At 33.3% G+C, this 24,362-nt stretch overlaps 1 protein-coding gene across 6 annotated transcripts in view; it reads right to left on the reverse strand.

The window, feature by feature from the left end:
- The window catches only part of SLIT2 (slit guidance ligand 2), a 383,740-nt gene that overhangs the window by 147,617 nt on the left and 211,761 nt on the right, over positions 1–24,362 (reverse strand). For all 6 annotated transcript variants that reach the window (XM_044681359.1, XM_044681361.1, XM_044681358.1 and 3 more), the window contains exons 5-6: positions 22,634–22,705; positions 5,626–5,697 (exon numbers count right to left, since the gene is read on the reverse strand). In XM_044681359.1, coding sequence (XP_044537294.1) covers positions 5,626–5,697; positions 22,634–22,705 — 144 coding nt within the window. The remainder of the gene's footprint in view (positions 1–5,625; positions 5,698–22,633; positions 22,706–24,362) is intronic.

The following is a 24,362-nucleotide window of genomic DNA, read 5'->3' on the forward strand; positions in this document are numbered from 1 at the left end:
GGGTCACACAGCTAGGAAGTGTCTGAGGCCAGATTTGAACCCAAGACCTCTCATCTCTAGCCTGGCTCTCCATCTAATGAGTCACCTAGCTGACTCCATTGACTTAAAACATCAATATTTATAGCAATAAATGCTTGATTTACGTGGGATGAAATGAAATCATATTCCTATAAATTTTTGCTAAAGGTTTCAATTGTTTTAGCAGATCCTAATGTAGTTTATTCTTTTTTATGAAGTGGGCTGCTGCTACCATACTAATGGAGATGGTAGGAGCATGGTGGTGGTGCTAATGGTGAGCAAAGTTGGTGGTACCAAATATAAGAAGGGTGGGCGGACAGGGGAATTGTGAAAGTAGAATAAAGGTCAATAGTTGCTCTAATAATGCAGTTTCTGGTCCAATATTGCTGTTTCATTCATATATATATAGATAGATAGATAGATAGTGTGTTTTTATATGTATAATCCCCATATAGACTATATATTCATTTCTTATACTGCTATTTGCTTCATCAATAAACTTATCACTAATTTTTAAGCGGTCAGTGTCCCCATTAACTTAAAAACTCTCTCAAGTCAAAGCGTATTTGGTTATGTCTTTCTCTAATTAAGTATTGTGACTTGTTGGGGAAGCAAATACTTTTTTTAAAAATGGCTAAATTGAACAAATGTGAGTTAAATACTTTCTGGGAAGCTCTCAATAAATGTCTTCCTCTACCAATGCAGACTGATAACTTCTCTGCAAATTAAAGTCATTGAGAATTACCTGGGCCACTGGGAAATGAAGAGCTCACCTTGTTTTTTCTGTCTATTGAGGCCAGCTCTCTAGAAAGTACCCAGTTTTGCCTCTCCTACAATATCTATTTGGGAGGTTTCTGATTTGATTAAATAATTTCTCTTCCCACTTTGAAAATCTGAGGTATTTTAATACAATTAACGTTTTCAGTTTAGTAATTAATATATTAAAATAAAACTTTGGGAATGAAATTGATAAATTGTTAGTACGAATTAGACAATACTAATTTTGGGTTATAAACCTGTTCCCTTATCATTAACAAGCAAATTTAAATATTTCACAAATTGTTTTCTGATAATGAAAGCTGGGGAACATCAATCTGAAGATAATCCTTAAAATACCACTTTAATTAAAAAGTAACCAAGATATATTGCTTTGGAGGTTATGATTACTGTTGGTATTCTATGAAATTTTGTTTGTGCTAATAATTAGTATAATCAACATTACCTATAATCAATGAAAGTAATTATTATGAAGATTCCAGTTCATATTAATGTAGGGCTTTAATACTTTCAAATCCCTGTCTTTAAAACAATGGGCAGATTAGACAATTATATGCAATTATCATGATTATTATACTTATTTTGCAGGTGAGGTAAGTGAGGCTCAAAAAGGTTAAATAGCATGACAAAGTTCAAACATTTTACTGAAAAATTTGATTCACAATTCTATGTAATTTGAAAAAAAATTTTTTTAGCTTTCTATCCCAAATTCTCAGGAACTATCCAGTATAAATGAGAACTTATATATATTCTGTATTTATTTAACAATAAATTCCAAACTCATTTACTTTAAGTTGAAATCAAAGTAATATTACTTATATTTTATTTTCACCTTAAAATTAGTTATTTTTGATAAGTTATTTAAACAATCTAGTGATAATATAATCAGTATTTAGATCCTCTCCATGAAAACAATATATCAAAAGCAAAATTGTGGTAGTTTTCATAGTAATATTATTCTTGGGAAGGCAACATCTGTAACAACATATAGTCTTTCATTTTTTTATTTTTCCAGATAAGGATAGACAATCTGGCAAACTGTTCCTAGGATTTCTTCAGTGTGAGTTCACCTTACAAAGGTACGGATCATAAAGTCTCATTGAAAATATACTTTTTCCCTGAAATCAAGACAACCTTAGAAAATCTGTAATTTGCAGTTATCTAAAGAATGTTTAAATAAGACAGGTGTATAACTTATTGAGATTATTGGTCATGTGAAGAAATATAAAGCAATTACTAAGGAAAATACTTGTGATTAATAGTTAGGATTTTGATGCTTAATTCCCAAAAGTTTGTTGCCAACCATAAGCTATAATTCACCAGATACTCTCATATCTATGTTTTACTTTCAAAGACTCCAGATAATGCTAGCCTAATTTTTATACTTTCCTTTCCAATCTCTTCATAATGAAATTTCTAAGATGGAAGTCATTTACAAGAAAAATGCATAAATACGTTTATTTTCTGAAGATTTCTTAACATCTCTACAACTATGTTTCTTTCACAACCATAGTGCCCCAAGACATCAATTTATACTGAAATATTCAACGGTAAATCAAAGTTTCTTCAGAAACTTCTACTCTATGCATGTACCATTTATCATCAATAGCTTGTAGTTAAAATAATCACACCCTTCAACTTATTCTTTTATAGCTTGCCAAAACAAATTCCCAATTCAAAAAGTATACTGAAGTAGGAAAAAAGGTTAAAAACATAACTTCAAACTTGCTGATTCTGCATATGACACATTTTCTAGAATTACAAGAGGAAGTTGGGAAATAGCAACTACCTTCTGTAGTTCTGATGTGAAGTTCAATGAATACAAAATTTTCAATTTCCACACAGAAACTCATACTCCCTCTTTAGTATGAATTTCATTGCATATGTTTTGACTTACTTTTAGCTTATATAATTGTAATAAGCACTTTCTATTCTTTTATTTATCCCAATTCTGAACTCATGAGATCATAAGATCACAAATTCAAGCAGGAAGGAACCCAAGAGGCCATCTAGTGCAAGATTCTTATTTTTAAGGTGAGAAAACTAAGTCCCATGAAGGTTAACTGATTTGCAAAAAAATACTGTAGCAGAACCCCAGACCTCTGTCTCCAGAGTTACTGCTTTTTTCCATTTGTATCACTCCATTAAATAATATCAGTTTTTAATTTGTCTTTTAATATAAATAAGTTGATATCAAGCAGGGTTTTTAATGATAATAAATTCAGATAAAATAACTATGGGCATGAAATTTTGGTTAAGGATTCTTTTTATGGTATGTTATGTTTATTATTTTTTCATTTGTTATTATAATGAATAGAAACAATTCTGCATTAAAGTTTAAGGAAAAGAAGAAGTCTCAGCTAAACAGTATAATTCAGAGGTGCCAGTAATTTCAAAATTCAAAAATATCCTTCATTATGTTTCTCTTAAATATTATATGAATATTTTGAGTATACAAAAAAGTACTGAATTTGAGGAATAGATTGTAGAATCTCTAGATATTGTTGACTTGTAGTGAGACATTCTCATGAAGATTGTTACTTAATTTGGGAGAATTTTATAAAGCTAAACGCAAAAAGAAAATGCCACAATAACTGCGATTTCACAGAACGAATGCCTTGGAATTCTTTATTTATTGGTTAAAATTATATGTAGATTATGAAACATTTGGGGGAGGAAATAGACAAGAGTTACATAGGAGGAGAAGGTATAGAAGAGTTGTGATAGGAGGTATAGAAGGAGTCTTCATATTGAAGATATCACAGATTGACCCAAGCATTAAATAGAGATATATGCATGCAAGCATGTACGATATTAAAGATATACTGAAAGTTCATTTTGTTTAGCAAACTTTAACTCTTCATTTCCAGTAATTAGCTATCTTTCCTAGAACATACAATGAAATTCTAGCTTTTGCTCTAAGCAAGTTTTTCTAGGTAGACTAGCTATCTAGATCATCTACTACCATGCCAAACAAAACATGTTAAATAAATGTGCTATCAATAATCAGCCTTTCAAAGTTACATTTCCAAACTTTAGAAATCTAGATATACCTAATAAAGAAACTGCATGATTACAATAATTAGGGGAGGGTTACTTAACATTGCAAATGAATTTATATTTAGCATGTAAGAACATATATATTTAAAATAGCTAGCCAATTAGCATGTTTGCATGAAAATTAACTTGAAGTAATTTTGATTTTCTTTCGGGGGTCTCAGTTGTAAATTTGGATGTGGGGCTGAAGCAACATTTAACTAAATAACATCATATATATGTATATACATATGTGTGTATATGCACACATACACACATATATACTCTTACTTTAAGGCACAAAGTTTGGTTAGTTTGTCTCTTTTTTGGACACAGTGATATTACAAAGCTGAACTTCAAGAAAGCTGGCTCTGAAGTATCACCAGGAATAATATCTCAAGAATGCTATTTTTATATGTCGTCAAATAGTTTTTTGTCTGTAAGCTCTAATTCAGAAAGTGTGCTAGAACAAGAGTAGAGTAAATGAAATTTAAATCATGATTATGTCAGATCTGTTTCTTGGTGGTAAAGTTACAGCACTTCTCAGGATTACAAAAAAAAGTTTCCAAAAACATAACCAAAGGACAAAGAACACTTTAAGTGATTAAGAAACAATAAACATCTCCATCATTAATGATTTCCTTATCAACAATTTATTCCTACATAGAGTTTTTTTCTTAATCTACTAACGGTTGGTAATTTAAATGATTCTATTAGTTTACATAAAGACTTGAAATCAAATTATATGGGAGAAAGTACAAAATATACTCCAAGTAGGGCACTGACACTAAGCAGAAATCCACTACTGCTGAATCAATTTATTTGATTGACCACATTCTGTTCCCTGAACTCAATTTATAAACTAGTCAGGAGGGTTTTCTGAATTCTGGATAAATTCCAATGAAAAGACTGAAAAATTCAAAGCCTCTTTATGATTTTCTGACTATTTTGTTTGGTCTGAGGATGATTTAAAACACAGGGGAATGCTTTGCTTGGAAGGAGCAAAAGTCTTTTGACTTTCTTGAATGTAAAAAAATAACCAGGACTGTAAGGCTGGTAGGGGAAAAAAATTCCTGGAATGTACAAGAGGCTTCAAAACTTTGATTATTATAATTTCATTTTCAATGAAGTTACCATTCTGAGACGAAGGGTTGAAACTATGCATTACTCAGTTACTTTAACCTGTTTTTCCAGACATTAAAAAAAATAAATAATCACAATAGAAGATCAGTTTGTGTGTGTGTGTGTGTGTTTTCTACCTCAATACTAGTTATGCAGTCCTTAAAAACAACTAATTGGATAGTTTAAAAATAATGGGATTTATCTAAACAATAACTCTGAAAATATGATTATTTTACCTTGTTGAAAATAGCATTTTTTCCTTAGAAGAAAAAGTTATCATACTGCACAATAATACACAATATCATTGACAATGGAACACCTTGCTATAAAAATGGCACACTTTGTAAATTTTTTTTTCCATTTTTTGTAAATCGCATTCATCTTTGTTTGACCAATTCTATTCCATTAACACTTTATCTTGCTATATGAAGGAATATTTTCTGGGCAGACTCTGGTGTATCTCTGTGCATTTCTGCAAATATACAGACAAACGCATATATTGTCAGTACCAATATTTATGGGTATTTTACAGCCGGTCATTGTTTTATTTAAGGTGCCTCTTCACTAGGGGCCATTTTAACACAAGGAATTCTGCTAGGAGATAAGCTTTTACATGAGAACTCCCTAGATAGGAAGCTTCTCTTAAGGGGAAGAGATAGAAGCAGTACTTACAGCACTTCCAGGTCCCGGAGAGCCCTAAATGCCCCATCTTCAATACAGCTGATCTGGTTGTAATCCAGTTGCCTGTTAAACAGATTAGGAGGATATACGTAAAAGGGAAGAAACACTGGCAGGGTTATGCCTAAGAAAGTGTCCTCAAGGATCTATGAATCTAGGCCTCCCTAACTGAAACGCTTTCCCAAATAAACTCATCTGCTTAAGAATGTCACACGCCATTCTGGCCTTGATGCCGCCACTGAAATCTCTTTTTGTTCTGAACTGTCTGTGCAAACAGCAGCCTTGGGAAAGCTCCAGTAAATAATAACTCCACCTTATATTAAATGCCATAGGAATGCAATTTCATTACATCAAGAAAAGCTATCCATTAAAAGCTCTCAGCGTCATCTTGCTGAAACAATTTCATTAAGGTAAAGGACTGTAAATCACTTAATGTCACATGCATCCCCTCAGTGACCTAACAGAATCCATTTATCAGAGAAGCCCAGCTGCATGTTAATTTCACTATCCTTGGCAAGAAAGAGCAAGAATACTCTGAGTTTTCTTTTAAAAAAAAAACTGTTTCCTTCTAGAACTCCAAATCCAGAAGTAGAAGAATCCTTCACACATACACCTTCCCTCCCTCTAAATAATATATTTTAGAAAGCGTGTCCTTATTCTATATTATAATAAAACAAGGTTTCAATATTAAACTTGATTCTTCTCTTAATTTGAATCTTTCATAATTGTCTGTATACTTTTGAATACTCTAACTTAAAAGACTACAACATAGGGAACCCATAGTATATCTTATTTATCTTTGTGATTAAGTTTTGAAAAATAATTTCCTCCATTGGATATTACTTCATTTACAAATTTACGTATCACATGTAGCATGTGCTACATGAAGATGGCTGAAATACCTTTTATATAAATACAATTCAGGAAACTAAAAACTTAAATATAAATTTTATTAAAATATAAATAAAAAATAAATATAACATTTTTTTTCAAAATAGCAGCTCTTTCCCTATTGAAGAAATATTTTTTGTCTTCAGTATAAAATTAAAGGATAATTCATGCTCAATCATTTTGAAGCCTCTCTTTCCTTTTTTATTCCTTTTTGAATTAACAAGATTTACTTGTACATGAATAGGAATCCACTTTGTTGAAATAAACAATCAAGAACCAACATGATCTTCACTGTGAACAACCACTTCTTCAGGAGGGGAATCTCAGGGGTTGTTGCTTAAAACAGGTGATTAGTAGGTGCTGAAGGTTATTATTATCCCAGAAAAGCAAGTATTTCAATGCTTCCCTTGAAGTAGTAACAAAATGCTATTGTACTAATAAAAAAAAATCAGCTTCCGATGTATAGATGAGTAAATGTCATTGTACAGTACTATGACTATCACCATAATACAAATACACTTGCTCTTCATGTTTCTAATTCTGTATTAGGCATGGGAGTTAATGCACTAACTTGAGAGCTATTCTTGAAGTATTGCTGAGCATATGACTGCAGGCTAAGTGCTTTCCTCATTAAAACACTACATACCAGGACAATAATTTAAGCTAGTGACTCCTCAGAATTTGTCTTTAAATTTCTTGCCTGGTAAATTTTATGTTTGTCTGCCTGCTTATCTATCTATCCCTCCGTCTATCTGTTTTCATCTCTCTTCCCATCTACTCATCTGTCTGTCTATCTATCTATCTATCTATCTATCTATCTATCTATCTATCTATCTATCTATCTATCTATCTATCTATCTATCTATCCATCTGTCTATCTATCTATCCATCCATCTATTTGTCTATCTGCTTGTCTATTTATCTATCTATCTATCTATCTGTCTGACTATCTGTCCATTTGTCTGTTTTCATCTATCTACCCATCTACCCATCTGTCTAACTACTCATTTAACTATCTATCTATCTATCTATCTATCTATCTATCTATCTGTCTGTCTGTCTGTCTGTCTGTCTGTCTGTCTGTCTATCTATCTATCTATCTATCTATCTATCTATCTATCTATCTGTCTGTCTGTCTTCCTGCTTGTCTGTCTGTGTGTCTGTCTGTATGTCTATTTATACACATGCATATAAAGGAAGTAGAAAAGGCTCATGTATACATACACACATATATGTATACATATAAAGACATATATATATATATATATATATATATATAGGGGTGTCAAGCTCAAATAGTAATGGTAGCCAATAAACTGTACATAAAGATCCCTGTGGGTCATGTACTGACATCTTTAAAATATAATATTATCAGGGTTAGCTAGGTAGTAGAGTGTATAGAGCACCAGGTCTGAAATCAGGAATACCTGGGTTCAAGTCTGACCTCAGACACTTCCTAGCTGTATGAGCCTGGGTCTGTCATGTAACCCTGTTAGCCTAGCTCTTGCCCTTCTGTCTTAAAGTTGTTAATAAGACAGAAAGGAAGGGAATGATACTCGGGAGGCATAGTTTAAGTTCTTTTATAGAAAAAAGGCTATCCAAAATAATATTTCACTTATTATGATATCAAGTACCAGCATTGTTCCTTATGAGGAATTCATAAAGAAGAAAGTTTTTATTTTCCATGTTGCCTTAAAGAAACTTGAGGCAATTCTGGAGCCTCAACACCAAAAGCCAAAGTTTGTATTCTTGAGTTTCTCTTGTTTTTTTTTTTTTTTTTTTTTTTTTTTTTACAGATTAATCTCATTTAACAATTAAGTTAATAGCCTTTTTTAAGAGTGCTAAAATATATCCATAGTACCATTCTCTAACCTCTAGCACAATTTATCAAAGCCATTTAAATTAGTACAATGGCATGAAATGTTTCCCTTGACACAGTACAAAAGAGAAATTGTTTCCAGACAAATTGGCAAAATCTTTTAATGCCATCAAATTTGCCTAATGCAGTCAGCCTGCAGGTTAACCTGTAAAAGGGTGAGCCTTGTGTTTGCCCATATCTTATTATCCTTAGCTGTCAATGTATAAATCAGTGCTGACGCAGCTTCTTTTAAATCATCCAGACTATACACGGAGGAAAAGCTTCATTCAGCATCAGGGAAAGCACTGAAGCAAATCTTGTCCTACAAGAAACAACTGAAAGGCAGATGACTTCTATTCAATGTGCACAAGTTGAGGCTGTTGAGAAAAATATTTTCTTGTTGTTCTCTTTTACAATGTCTATTTTGCACAATATTTGTTCCTTTTGGATACTACTAGTAATGCAAATATTTCCATAGGTTTAATCACTAAGATTTTATGGTCTTTTAGCGATATCATGAATACAGTGTAGTCTTACCCATTCCTCTGGCAATGATGCTCCTTTAAAACCAGTTTGCAACTGTCAGAACAAACTAAGACAATCTTCATAAATAATACAAGGTTTGGGATTCAATATACAGTTCAACGAGAGTATCCCCAATAAGCTCCTATATTTCTGCACATCTATGACATCTCTAAATACTTCTTTTGTGGAAAGTCATGTGTCCCCTTCTATTCTTTGTTAGTGCTGGTGGCTCTGACAGACCCAAACAGGATCCTCCCACCACGACCAATACCACCTTCAGAGAGCTAGTGTTCTGCTCATTAACTCTGTACATCAAAAAAGGATATGAACAAGTTATTAATGCTTGTTGACTGACTGAATATCCTTGAGTGCAAATAAGATTCTTTGAATTTAAACATGTTGGTTCTTAAATGTGGTACAAGACATTTTTGACATATCATAAAATCAGATATGAAAGATCATGGATTTAGATTTGGGAGAGATCTTTGGGGGCAGCTAGTGTAATATCTCCATTTTACAGGTAAGCAAACTGGGGCTTAAAAAGGGGTACTGATTCTACATTGATGGTCAAATGACAAAGATCTAACATAAAATAATAATGACAATAATAAGAACAAGTAGAAATTATATAGAACTTTAAGGCTTGCAAATATTATTATTTTAGCAAATATTATTTCATATTATCCTCACAACAACCCTGAGAAGTTATTTGTAAACCTTAGAGATTTCTGGAATCTCACTTTGCTTATCTGTACTTTTGGGGGTGGGAGGAGAGATGTGTGTGTGTGTGTGTGTGTGTGTGTGTGTGTGTGTGTGTGTGTGTGATGAATAGTTCTACACATTAAAACATTTTTTTGGCAGATGTAGGAACTGAGAGGTCTGGGTATATAAACAGAGCTGTGAATGGAATAAAGAATACTCTAAATCAGGTACTAAATGAATTAGGGGACATGAAAAGTGATCTGGAGGCTTTAAATTACAGAAACAAGAATCTGGACAAAGTGGAATGAATTTTTATTATCAATTGACAAACTTTTGAGGAAAGGTCTATGATTTCCTTCTCCTCTCACTTCCACATTTCCCCCTCTTTGCTTAGAGAAACTACAGTATCTTATTACCTGGAGATCTTTAAAGTAAAGAGACACATTTTTCTTAAGAAGGTAGTTTAAAATGAGTCCTATTTAAAAATCTGATGAATTCTATATAGAATATATGCTTCAAGGAATCAATTTTTAAATTAAACATTGTTTACAATAATACTTAAAACATTTCTGATTTGATAGGCCCTCCTAGAGACTGTGCTCTAATGGAAAATCTTTCAACAATTCAAGATGAACTCTGCCCTAAAATGAGGAGTCAAACTATATATGAGTCATCCTCTTATGGACTGACTACACAACTATAATCCAAGGATCAATCGAATTCAGTGCAGAGGCTCATCACCAAATAGACTTCAGGATGATGAATTTGGGGTCCTCAATAACATGCCTTTCAAAGCCACTGGGTAAACTGTAAAGAAGCTGGAATTATAGTCGAGGACTTTGCATCATTATATAAATCACAGATCCTTAAAATTCTACAGAGTAAACCCAGTATTCTTCTTCTTATACATTGACAGAGATTTAAATTTTCTTCCCATTTCCAAGACCTTAGTGCTTTTCACAACCTTAAGAATGCTGAAGTTATAAAAAAGAAGGAACATAAGGTAGGTCCAAGGAAACTGATCTACTCTAATCCTGAAGGAGAATGCCATCTTAATGAGAATATTTTTAAATCACTCACACAAGAGAAGCAGTAAGAGTAACCAGAATGATTTCACTACCTAATCATAATGATGACATGGGACTAGTCATTTGTTTCTACCAATTTCCACTTACCTCTTAGTAATGATGAGATAAAATTTTCTGACTCTCATAAACATTCTAAGACATTATCTACCTCAACAATATTTGATAATTCATCCATATGTATCCACCTAGAACACTTATTGAGCATATGCCACGTATAAGATCTTGCTCCTGCTAAGAATTCAATGTAGAATGTGACGGCCACTAAAAGAAACCAAAGGACAAGCAGAGTGGGATACTAAACTTGCAAGGATGCTTGAGATTAGAATGATTAGGCATAAGAGGGGAAAAAAAGACTAGAACCTTAGTATTATGAGTCAAAAGAGCTGCATAATATTAGATGAGTTAAGTCACCACTCATCCCCTCAATTTCTTTCAAATGAATGGTTTTGATTAGGGTTTCTTAACCTAGGGTTCACAGATTTTAACGAGTCAGTAAACTTGGATAGGAAAAATTTACATTTTTATTTCAGTAAATGAAATAACATGTAAAGGCTTTACAAACTTTTAACATTATTGAAATATTCACTATTATTATTATTAGTAACATTAATAAAACAATTGGTTTCCTTTGAAATTATCATATTTTGTGCATTTAAAATAGAATTAGAATAGGTCCCACCTAATGGCCAAAGGGACCCATGGCACAAAATGTTTAAAAAGAAAAACAAACCAAAAAAAGACCATCATTTCTAAGATTTATCTTAAGTATACATATGGGAACATTTGCAGTTACATATATAAATCATTTACCTTTTTTATCTGTGTTTGTTTCTATGACATCAGCTAAGGATATGAAAAATCAAGTTTGCCCTTAGAATATGGAAAGGATTTCCCTCTTTAACCATTCCTTATGGTTGGTAGTGTAAGAATTATTATTCACATTTTACAAATTAATAAGTTTTATGGAGGAAAGGCAGTGGTTAGTCTTGAATGTATGCAGAGGTCACCATTCCCTTCTCCACACCTCCTCTCACTAAGACTGATAACCTTTTGATTCAAATTCCCAGGCCAGGTAGTATAGGGAAGGTTGAAGGAAATCACTGGATCTTGTGGGGTGGCAACCTGGGGGCTACCTGCACTGGAGAGAAAACAGGACGCTATCCTTCTACTCTTCCTCCACATGTCACTGCCTGGGTCATATTCTCCAATAATACTATAGTATTTCTGGAGCTATAGGAAAATGGATTTGGAGAAGGAAGAAGATGGCCTAGAAACAATGGTTGGAAACCTATTCTCTTTTGCCTCTGGGTACAGAAATGCATATATTCTACAAGCAAAGAAAGAATGTGTCATTTAAAGTCACAGAGTCCTGAATTTGGTTGCTGATTCTGCCCCTTAGTAATTATGCTACCTTGAAAAAGTCACTTAACCCCTCTGAATCTTGGTTTCCTCATTTAAGGATTGAACTAAATGAGTCCTAATGTCTGCTCCAATTTTAGAGTTGTTGTCTTACAAAGCTTCTTTCTGTACTTCATACACAGATGTAGTTTCAAAGGAGAAAAGGGAAAGAGGAATCCTAGAGATCATCCTAGTGAGTGTCTGTGAGTTCAATTTTATAGTTCATGCAACAAGAATCTGTCGTCCTAAGTTTCAGTGAAGCAATCATCAGGAATTCCCTATAATGTCTCAATAAGCACCAGGGGTCATGGCTAGGGAGGTGGCTCTAAACAAAACCCTACATTCTATAATTTTAACAATTTTATTCAACTTATCAAAATTAATAAAGGATTGACCTGATCAACCTCTCTTACATTCTTGCTCCGGTTAAATACTTAGGGTCATAGCTAATAAAACTGGCATGCTTTGGGAGCACTTTGGGTCTCCATTTGGATTGCACCTAGGATTTCTATTCAGATTGCACTATACACAGTTGTAAGAATCGAGAGAGAGAACATTTCATCAAAGACATTGGAGGTTTTCAAACAAAGGAGTGACATGATGAAACCAGTGTCTCAATGATTAGTCCAGCAGCAATCTGCTACAAATACACGGTTAGGCTCACTCTGAGGAAGAAATATAAAGATTCTGGAATACTTCGGTTTTATGAGATACAATTTGTAACTCAGCTTTCCAGATCTTTTCAGTATCCTTTTACTACTCTTTTGTGGATTAGTAAATTGAAGTGGGGATGGTTTGGGGAGGGTGGCTAGTCATGAAAAGAAAGAAGACCTTTGCCTGCCCCTGTTTTATCCAAGTTCATCCAGAGAATCTGGCACTACACCAGACTTGGGAAAGTCATGATACCGGTTTCCATGCATAGGTGTATGGTTCCATGGGACTTTAGATAAAGGGGAAAGTAGCTTGATTCTGCTTTGAAAGTTTCCCTTAATCTTCTCTCTTCATTTGAATCTTTCTCAGGTGCCACAATATTACTTGCAGTAGAAGTTCTAAAGTTGTTGTCCCTTACCAGGTGTGGAAGGTTTCATTTAAGAAGATGAAACTAGATGAAAGATTCAGGGAATAGGAGGACTAGGAATTATCTCTGATAAAAACATCATATGTATAGAATTGGAAGGTATTTTAGGGGACATCTATACCCTCAGGTTGCAAATAGAGTTTTAGTGACTTAACCTAAATCACACTGATAATAACAGAGATAAGATCAGAATCTAAGTTCTCTAATTCTATAATAATGGTACTTTTTCCAATGAGTCCCTCCATTTTTATTCTCTTCCCATAATCCCCCACACCAAATCGATTCCTTCAAATTCTCATTTCACTTTTCCTTCTTCTGATACTTTGGAGGCATTTTAAAATAATTTTCTCCAGATTACATGTCAATGCAATTTCTTAATATTCATTTTCTGATATTATTCAACCCTTTTTTCTCTCTGCTTTCCCTTTCTTCCTCCTCCCTAAGAAGGCAGGCAATATGATATAGATGGTACATATGCTATCATATAATACATATTTTCATTTTTGTCATGTTATGAAAGAAGACACATTACTTACACTAGGAAAAAAATCATGGAAGAAATAAAGTAAAGAATGGCTTATTTCAACTTGCATTTGGTCTCCATCTGTTACTTCTATGGTGGTGGATATCCTCTTTTTTGTCATGAATCTCTTATAGTTGTCTTGGAACTTAGTTTTATTGATAATAGTTAAGTCATTCATGCTTGAGCATTATACATTATTGTTTTATTGTGTTCAGTGAGAGGCATCTTTTAAAATAAGCCTCCTTTCCATGATATTGCTAAGATATTTCAATCCTCCTGCTCTGTTTAAATATATTAAACTGGTCTGTGCTCAACAAGAGGTAAAAATTGGCTAGAATGATGGTAGAAGGGAGGCAAAGTAGAGGATGTATGCATTACACATTATACAGACAGAATTGACTGGATTTCAAAATGTTAAATAAATACTCAGTGAATAAGCCCATATTTCTCAGAGGTAAACAGTACTTATTTCATTAGGCAATCATATGATAATAAGCTTAAAATTGCTGGCCATTTAATTTGTGTATATATCTGTATGCAACTCAGAAATAACATGGGGGGTTAATAAGACATGTTAGAAATTTCATTCATCCTTAAAAGGAACTACTAAAGGTAATTAAAATGTTTGCAAAGTATAGAAGATAATTGGTCAAGGAAGAGTGAATGAGTTCCAATACTAGATCTTTTAAAAAAGGGACAAGATATGGTTGGATTTTTTTAAAGACACATAATTTATATTAAGGAGACTCAAAATCTTGATAATAATTTTATAAAACTTCCTTTGCCAAGAAAGAAAATAATCTCCTAACTTCTACTCAGAATAATATAATAGCATAGGATATATAGTCATTTGGATTGAGTAAGATGTCAAAACTTTAAAAAAAAGAGAGTGAGAAAGGAGGTAGAGTTAGCAAGGAAATCGTGGGACCATGGGTAAACTCCCCATATGAAGTGTTACTCTTCTGGAAACTTTGTGATTTCTGAAGCCTTTTTATCCCTTGCTACTGAAGGATAACTAAGTTCATTCCAACTCTAAGCAAACAACTTTCTCAATATTAAAAGGGCCTTATAAAGCTCTGACCTTTGCATAAGGAATAATATTTGTAACAAAATGTCACTTGAGTTAGCTTGGAGAAATTATTTTATGTCTATAGGTCTCAGTTTCTTCATAACTTTGAATGGCTAGTGTTCAAAATCAGAACCACACCCTCTAGATTGATTTGTGGCTCATCAAAGAATTTTATATCACCAGGAAGCCCTTGGTTGTCATCTTATGGGCTGTTGACAAAGGTATTGTGAAAGAGGCATCAGCCTCTTGACTGGAATTTATCTCTTTTTCTCCTCTGATCCCCAATCAGGAAGCTGAACATACACTTCACAGGAGCTAAGACTTTGTCAGAAGGACTGGGATCACTGACAACTATCAACATTAGATTATGCATAAGAGATTTACCTTTCTGATGTCATAAAAGAGCTGAGCTAATCATAAAATTATCTGAGGACAGAATATTGGTCAATACTTATTAGAACAAACAAAAATTAATTTGAGGAGCAATTATTGAGTACTTACTATGTGCAAAGATTTAGTTAAATACTGGGGATGCTGACAGTAAAGATCAGATAGTTTCTGCTCGGAAGGAGGTCATATGTTAACAGAGAGAAATGATAGACAGGCAGGCAGAGATACTGTGTGTTTTTACATATATATATATATTTCTATACAACTCACCTGTAAATCATTTAGAATGGTTTAATGCAGCAGGAAAGCAGATGATAATGCATCTTATTTAGTTTAATTTTTTTTACTGAAAATCTGACATTAAACTGTCTGATGGCACCAAGGACTTTGGTGATAGGATTTTTATTTTTTGGGTCTTAAGTAGCCAGGGCTTCTGAAGAAGTGTAAGTGTATCTTCTATAGAGACATATTCCAGGTCCTAACTCCAGAAAGGCTGCTCCTTTCTATAATGACTATGGGCTCTTTACTAGAAGAAGCATCAGTGGTCTAGAAGGCAATGACTTTCTATAGGGTTTTGGATTTTGCATCCTACATTGTCTCTCTTGAGGAATGAGGGAAAAAACTAATTAAGGTGGTATAATGTGAGTGCCTTAAACAAAATGGCATATGCCACCTCTATTCTTACTTTTCTTTTTAGTTTTGTTAACTGGTGGCCTGACTTTTTTTACTTGATTGTTTAACTTTATTAATATCTTTTGCTCTTTTACTTCTTATTTTGCATATATGCCCCTTTCCTTCTGACCTCCAGAAAACTACCTGTTATAACAGTGGTTTTTTAAAGGAAAAAAGATATTTCAGCAAAACTAATCAATGTATCAAAACCCACCATCTTCAAAGAAGCAAATAAGGTACATTAAAATTCTCATCAATGTGGGGCAAAGTTTGATCATTTTGTTTACATATTTTCAATTTTGCTTTTTGTGGTCTTTCCACTCATATAGTTATTATAATGTATTTCATTTTCTTGGTAGTGCTTACTTCATTTTGCATCAGTTCACATAAATTTTCCTTTGTTTCTTGGTCTGAAGCAAGGCCAGTGGTCTGGTGGATGCTGCAAAACCCAGGATGCTTGAAATTGTCTGCCTGTCAATGGTATTTGATTACCAATCAGTATTGGTAGTAGGAAGAATAATGGTCCCCTTTTCCTTAGAGGTTATTCCCCTATGTGACTTTCCTGGATGGGATGGAAGAAGTGCCAGTAGGCTAAGAAGCACTATTAAAATTCCAGGGTTAAGCCCAGGGTCTTGGGCTATCTCATTTGATATATGAAAGAAAACAGTGGTGGTGGTTTGACTTGTCTGGTACTTGCCACCTTTTATTTTTTCCTCAAGAATTCTTCAACTCATTGATTGTTAAGCACATTAATAAAGATTTTCATGTATAATGATGCCATCAGGGAAATATTTTATTATTGGAAAATATAAAATTTCCATGAGAAAAGTGAACATGGTTGTGAGAAGGTTGAAAACCATGCTGTATTATGATCTACTGAAAGAATCAGCATCTTTAATATGGAAAAGAGAAGATATCATAGAAGTTATTATTATCCTAAAAAGGAAAGCCAAAGAAGATGTCAGTAGCAACTGATTTGTATCTATTCTGCTTCTCTTGTCCTCATAATTTTTTTGTAAAAATTATATATTATTCTTCAAAAATATTAAACTGGTAGAATCTAGAGGATTGTCTATAGCAGGAATGGTAAACCTTTTAGAGATGGAGTGCCAGGCACTACCCCTACCCCATCCCCCCAGACTGAGTGCCATGCCCCTCCCCCAAACCAAGTGCCAGATGCCCTCCCTTATCCCACACAGGGGAGGGAGAAAACACTCCCATTGGGTTGTTGGGCAGAGGGGCAAGTGAAGTGAAGAATGTCTTTAGTGAGTGTAGAGAAGGGGTGGGGATGGCCTCAGAGTTCTGCTCCCCTCCAGCTCTGCCACCTATGAGCTACCCACCTTATTTCCATGCCCTCCCATTGGGCTGCTGGGCAAAGAGGTGGGTGATATGAAATAATATCATCAGGAACAGTGGGGAAGGGGAAGGGAGCAGCTCTGCCCAAGTCCCTCTGTCTTTCTAGTAATGAACTGGGGTTGGGGAAAAGGGACAGAGGCCACATGCCCACAGAGAGCACTCTGTGTGTCATCACTGGTATTTGAAATATTTCAAAATAAAATATATTACTCATCAACACAAATAAAGATTGGGGTGAGTCTGCTGGTACATACAGAGGGAGAGCATTACTACTTCTCTTTTCCTTTTATCCTTCACTTTTCCAAAGTTAAAGTCAATGGTAATCCTCCTTACATGGTGTGTGGCTACACTCGTAAAGCATGTCTTTGAATCTACTGTGTCTATTACTTATCTATTATGAAAAACAAAAAAAAGAGATTAACTAGAACAAAACAAAGTCCTCAAGGTTTTCTTTGAAAAAGGCACCTGATACTAAATCATATACTAAAATTGTATAGCCCATTAATCAGTTTAACTAATTTGTCTAATGATGCTCTGATTATCAGTACCAAATATGGCACTTAAGAAGGAGACAAATGCTCCAAAAATTATTTCCCATAGTCATGGAAAATGTTCTGATAATAGCCAAATGGAACAAGGATACTTGTAAGATAGTTCTCCATGTGACATTATGCTGATTATGTTGGGTCTTGGATTTCTATGGACTCTCCAGTATGATATCCAAAGTCTGAGTAATCCACATAGCACAAAAAGGAGTGCAAGATAATTGGGCAGACCATTTAGTTAACTGATCAGTACATACATGTAGAAAGCCATGGCAGATAGACAATGATTTTGGTTAAGAATTCAATAGAAGACCTCACTAAGTCACATTTAGGAAATTTACTTTGTTTTCAACATTCAAATGTATCTTTTAAATTTTTTTATTCCAAACTTGACCAGTACTAGAAAACATGAAGATTTCCATATGCAAAGCATAAAAGAAAAATAAAGGATTTTATATCACATTACATACACTTAGTCATAAGCATATAATAAATTCAGCATGTTACAAACATAACTTCAAAAACATCAATATTCTCCAATGGTACTATACCATTGGGAATCAAAAACAAACAGAATCTCAGACATTATAAAATGGTTAATCATTTTGCAACATGTTACCAAAAATGAGTTCTATGTAAGTAATAATGAAAAAGTTGTCATCAAGAAGTGATAACCAGATATTGCAAAAGCATCCATGAAAAGAGTAAAAGACTTCCAGTTTATCTATAGATGGTTTACAGAATGGCAAATGTATCAATGGAACTCATGCAAGGGGTAGCCACATGATGAGGTCATGATTAAGCCACAGCATAAAGTGTTATTTCAGAGGAGATATCCATTATTACTTAAGTCTGAAGCTATATAGAATTTAAGTGAACTTAAATACACATGCCCCTCATTTTATGCAATATTGAAATTTTTATTAATAATTTTATTAAGTAACTATAATAACATAATTAATTAAAAACTGGTAATACCTCCTATTATAAACAAATAATACATTTATAATTTGAAATATCTTATTAATTTGTTTATTCTGGAAGTTAAATTTTTGCATGTTTTGTTTCTTAAGAGAAAGAATAAAAATGAAATAAAAAAGTGTAATCTAGTTTAAAGAATGATTTGTTCATATTTATTAGGCTAGAGGGTAATCTTCAGAATGTGGGCAAATTTTGGTTTAGGCATTTATTGACATCCTACTAAATAGAATTCACCTGATTATATATTTTATAATACAGATAAATCTTTTAAGTTACTTAAAAGAAAAAGTAATAGCACAAAATAATTGTGAGGGAAAGGGCAAGCTCCAAGAAGGGATAGGATCATTGCTTAGCATAGATGGGACAATAATAATGGAGAGATGGTTACAATAGGGAACTGCTATATTTTGCTTATTTTTATGTGAATAAATATTGCTAATAGAGATTTTATGTACAAGGTAGAGAAACAAAAATAGATATTTTTGATATTCTACATTCTAGAGTGCCAGAAAAACCTCGTGGATATAATTACTGAGTGACTAAATATAAACCCCTGTGGAAAAATGGAACATGGGGGCAGCTGGCTAGCTCAGTGGATTGAGAGCTGGACTTAAAGATGGGAGGTCCAAGGTTCAAATCTAGTCTCAGACACTTGTGTGACCCTGGGTAAATCACTTAATCCTCATTGCCTAGCCCTTACCATTCTTCTGCCTTGGAACTAAAAAGCAATATTGATTCTAAGATGGAAGGTAAGGGTTTTTTAAAAAAATGGACCTTCCATCCTTGTCATCTCCTTTCAGATCCCAGACAACTAAGGTGGTCCAGTAGATAGAGTGCTAGTCCTAGAATCAAGAAGACCTGAGTTAAGTCCAGTTTTAGACATTATTAGTTATGTCACCTTGGGCAAACCACTGAACTCTGATGACCTCAGTTTCATCATCTTTAGAATAAGCTGGAAAAGGAAATGGGAAACCCCTCCTACACTTTGACCAACAAATCCCAAAATAGGGTTAGAAAGAATCAGACAGAACTGAAATAACTAAACAACAATTCAGACCCTGATGGAGATAGCTGGGACCCAAAGATCAAGAGCTCCAAGAATAACAGGGTCCTTCAAACCAGGTCCTCTTTCTAGTCAAGCATCCATTTTTAAAAACAACCCATAAAGAGAAAGGTCTCACCATCCCTACTTTCACAATACCAACTACTAACCCATTGCAAGAATAGGCAGGAAAATGAAACCTCCCATAGAATTCAAGTTCCTTGAGAGCAGAGGTTGTATTACTCTTCTTTGCGCATCCCAATACTTTGCATTCATTGATTTTAGATGATTCAGCAGTAATTACTAAAGAGTTCAATCAGCTTTCCATGCATACTCCATCATAGTTTCTGATGACTATTTCCCAAATAATAATGTATGTCTCATGTATTTATGTGTATGTATTTTACATATGACATATGTATATAATATATTTATAGACATATGTATATGTAGTCATATACATAATTATACATACATGCATATATACACACACTTACATATATGTGTATATCCCATTCGAGGTTGATATATAATAGATTATATATAAAATACGTATTATTTATCTATGTGTAATAATATAAAATTATATGAGATATATAATAGAAGTTTTCTGCATCATATCTCTCAGACTTTCTCCAAAGTATTGTAATACTCACCATTTTTATATATGCAATTGTCAATTTCTTTGTAAAGAATATTTCCCCTTTCATTTGCTTACTTTTTAAGAAACACTAAGATGACGGTAGTGTTTATAACTAAAATAATTCACATTTAAATTGATGATATTTACAAAGACTTTTCTTCAAAATATCCACTATGATGTAATTAATGCAAGTACAAGTATCATAACCCATATTTCACAGATTAAAACACTGCTACTCAGAGTAAATTACTACCCCAAGTTTGTATTAGGACCAGGAAATTACCCAATTTGTTTAAAATTCAAATATGTCCCATCTTGCATTGACCCATTTTTTTCCTCTATCAACTCAACAAAGGCTACTATATAACATATTTTCTCCCTTTAACATTACATGCCATTGGATTCAACAAATATTTATTGGATGCCTGAATTGACTAAGACATTGTGTTGGGTGCTATAGGAGATACTAAAATGATTTAGATTTAACATCTTCCCTTTAAGAGTGAACAATAGGGGGAGGGATTAGAAAAATGAATAAATACCAAAAATACACAGGAAGATGGAATAAGTGGAACAGGAGAGATAGAATAGGCAATAGGTCCAAAGTTCTAAACATCTTCAACATACTTTGAACCTATGTTTTCAGTTTTTAAAAAATTAGAATATATACTTGTGCCCATATGGTGAAAGAAGCCTAGGAACTAGGTCCTCATGAATACCAATGAGTGTCAAGGTGTTATAATGGATTGCCCACTGGCCCTCAAACTAAGATCACAAAATTCAGAAAAAGAATCTGAAGACTGAGGCTTGATGCTCATTTCCAATACCTCTTAACTATATTATAAAAGGTAAGTTTGCTTTTCTGTAAAAGGGGTAATAATACTTTCATTACCTATTTAACAGGGTTGAATTAAAAATAAAACTATTTTTCAAACTCTTTAATAGTTGATAAATATATTTTTATTAAAAGCAGAACCAGAAATAGATATTTTATTTTAAAAAGCATACTTCATTTTCTGAATTGAAGAAAAAGAAGACAATTGTGCTTCATGGAAATTTTTCCTATTACTTAATTCTTTAAAAATAGATTGCAAATATAATATAATTTTAAAATCAGATAAGAAAAAAATTAGCCTTGGTATATTCTCAAAGAAGATTTTTTAAAATATATTTTCTATTTATTCTCCAAAATGCTGTTAAAATCTAGGAATATTTCTTTTTACTTTCTAACATCTACTAGAGATAAAACAAAATCACTTTTATGGTATAACAAAGTCTTTAAATTTTTTAAAAGATATCCATTTAGAAATACTTGGTTTGTCACTGAGTTATCTTAAACCATAAAAAAGTACACCCTTCAGGAACTCTGAGCACTTAAAGGAAACACTTCTACATAAGCTGTTGGATTAAAGATTTATCAAGGCAAAGAAAAAGCCTGACAAAGGCCTTTAAAAAAAAGCATGGCATTAATTCGTTTTCCCATGAAAGATACAAAAAAAACAAGGTACAAAAAATATTCTCACAAAAATGTAAATGTGCTCAGGTGGATTCTTCCTTAAACATATAGGATTTGATGAAAATGATCACTGAAAGTTCCAGGTAACAAAGATCTTTAAAAGAAACCCGTTATCCACTCTGGCCAGAAAGAATATTTTATACTCTCCCTTTCTAATAAATACCTATAACCAACTGAGCAAATGGATTTTAAGCTTGGATGAAAGAAAAAGGGAAGAAAATACAACTTTAGCAACATTTTTTAATAAAAGTTACATTATAGGTTTTATAACATTATTTCTGATTTGAAGAATCATTTTGGTAATTAATAACAATTAAATATCTCCTCTTCTCTACTGTACATTATTCCTAGGAACTTGTAGAAGAACTGCATTACAAAGAATCATCAGTTACCAATTCTCCAAACTATCAGAATATAGAGGAATTCTTTAGACACTTCTAATATATATTACTTACAATATGGTTTCAAACAATTCCATATAAAAATAGAAAACCCAAAACACAATTCTTTAAGAATGTACTTACATGGGGGCAGCTGGATAGCTCAGTGGAGTGAGAGTCAGGCCTAGAGACAGGAGGTCTTGGTTCAAACCCGGCCTCAGCCACTTCCCAGCTGTGTGACCCTGGGCAAGTCACTTGACCCCCATTGCCCACCCTTACCACTCTTCCACCTATGAGACAATACACCGAAATTAAGGGTTTTAAAAAAAAAAAGAATGTACTTACAGGTTCTTAATATCAACTGCACCACGAAAAGCCTTCCTTGGAATTGCCTGAATCTGATTTTCACTGAGATCACTAAAAACAAAAGCAAAAAGAAAAATATAAGAAAGGGCTTTTAACATATAAACACTTTTAAAATCCTATGAAATAAAAATATCAGAAAAATTCCACAGTATCAAATATCCATTTCAATACAGAAAGAATGGCTATCATCTAAAAAGGGTCATCATATGGATTAAGAAGGATGATAAAATATATTACTTTTTTCCTAAGAAGCACAAAATCTAATAACCTAATGTTGATTTTTAAAATTCCAATAAAAGAATGAAAAAAATATGCACTTCAGTGACCTTGGAGTACTTTCTAATTCCTTAATTCCATAATTCAATAGAAGATATAGTTTCTTTTTATCTGAGACAGGGTAATAAAATGATTCCTTTAAAAATTTCTAAGAAGCTAAATAACTCAATTTCAAGTTATTCTCAGGCTTAGATGTTTAGTGTTTCTTCAATTTCATTGAGCTATCTATCAGACTACTCACACACACACACACACACACACACACACACACAGGCACACACACAGAGAGACATTTCAGTTTAACTAATCTTTGAAGAAGGGGAAAAACAGATTAAACCTATGCAGTGCGATTAAATTTTCATAGAACTTTAAGTAATCTTGGAAATGGAACATGACAGCACTAGCTGACAATAAATCCAATGCCTATGCATAAAATATTAACAATGAACTGATTTAAAACCTTCCTTTAAGAATTCTGTTGTAACTATAAACACAGAATACCTATATTTACATTTCATTCTAATTGTGAAATAAATTCCATTTGAATAAAGTAAAATAGCTCTTCTAGACCAAAAGAGAGATTAGTAAAAAATCATTCTTATCCTATGAAGTCTATTATTATTATTAAGGCACATGTTTCTACATGAGCTCATCTGAAGTTTTTCAATCTTTATGTGAAGTAATATAATGGCATAGTTAAATAATACACTAGGGACAGAAAAGCATAACAAGGTGTACCATCAAAGGTCTGTAGAGTCAATGCAATGGTTTTTTCCATTAGCAATGCATGGTTGTAATAGTTGGACTACAAGGAAAGCTGAGTCCCACAGGACTAATGCTTTTGGGTTATGGTGCTGGAGAAGACTTTTGATAGTTCCTTGTAGGATCCAGAGCAAGGCTGAGGGACTTATGAGAAAGAAAATTAGCCACATTCAGAGGAAGAACTGTGGGAGGAGAAACACAGAAGAAAAACAACTGTTTGAACACATGGGCTAATGGGGATATTATTGGGGATGTAGACAGTAAATGATAACTCTAGTCCAACAATCAATAATATGGAATTAGATCTTGATCAATGATACATGTAAAACCCAATGGAATTGCGCATCAGCTAAAGGGGGTTAGGGAGTCTTGGGGGAGAGGGGAAAATATTCAAAATAAAAACTTAAAAAGAAAAAAAAAGAAAAAGAAAGTTCCTTGTAGAGCAAGGTGATCAAAATCAGTCAATACAAAAGACATTCATTCAGACAACTTGTGCTGATTTTGAAAGAAAGTGGAAGAGAGAAGAACCTGGTATGCTAGAGTCCATAGGGCCATGAAGAATTAGACACAGCTGAGTAAAAAAAAATTAATACAATTAGACTATGAGTGAGGACACCTGGGTTCAAATGATGCCTTAGGCATTTAAGAATTATGTGATCCTAGGCAAAGT

The sequence above is a fragment of the Gracilinanus agilis genome, chromosome 6 (genome assembly GCF_016433145.1).
Source record: "Gracilinanus agilis isolate LMUSP501 chromosome 6, AgileGrace, whole genome shotgun sequence".
Lineage (NCBI taxonomy): Eukaryota > Metazoa > Chordata > Mammalia > Didelphimorphia > Didelphidae > Gracilinanus > Gracilinanus agilis.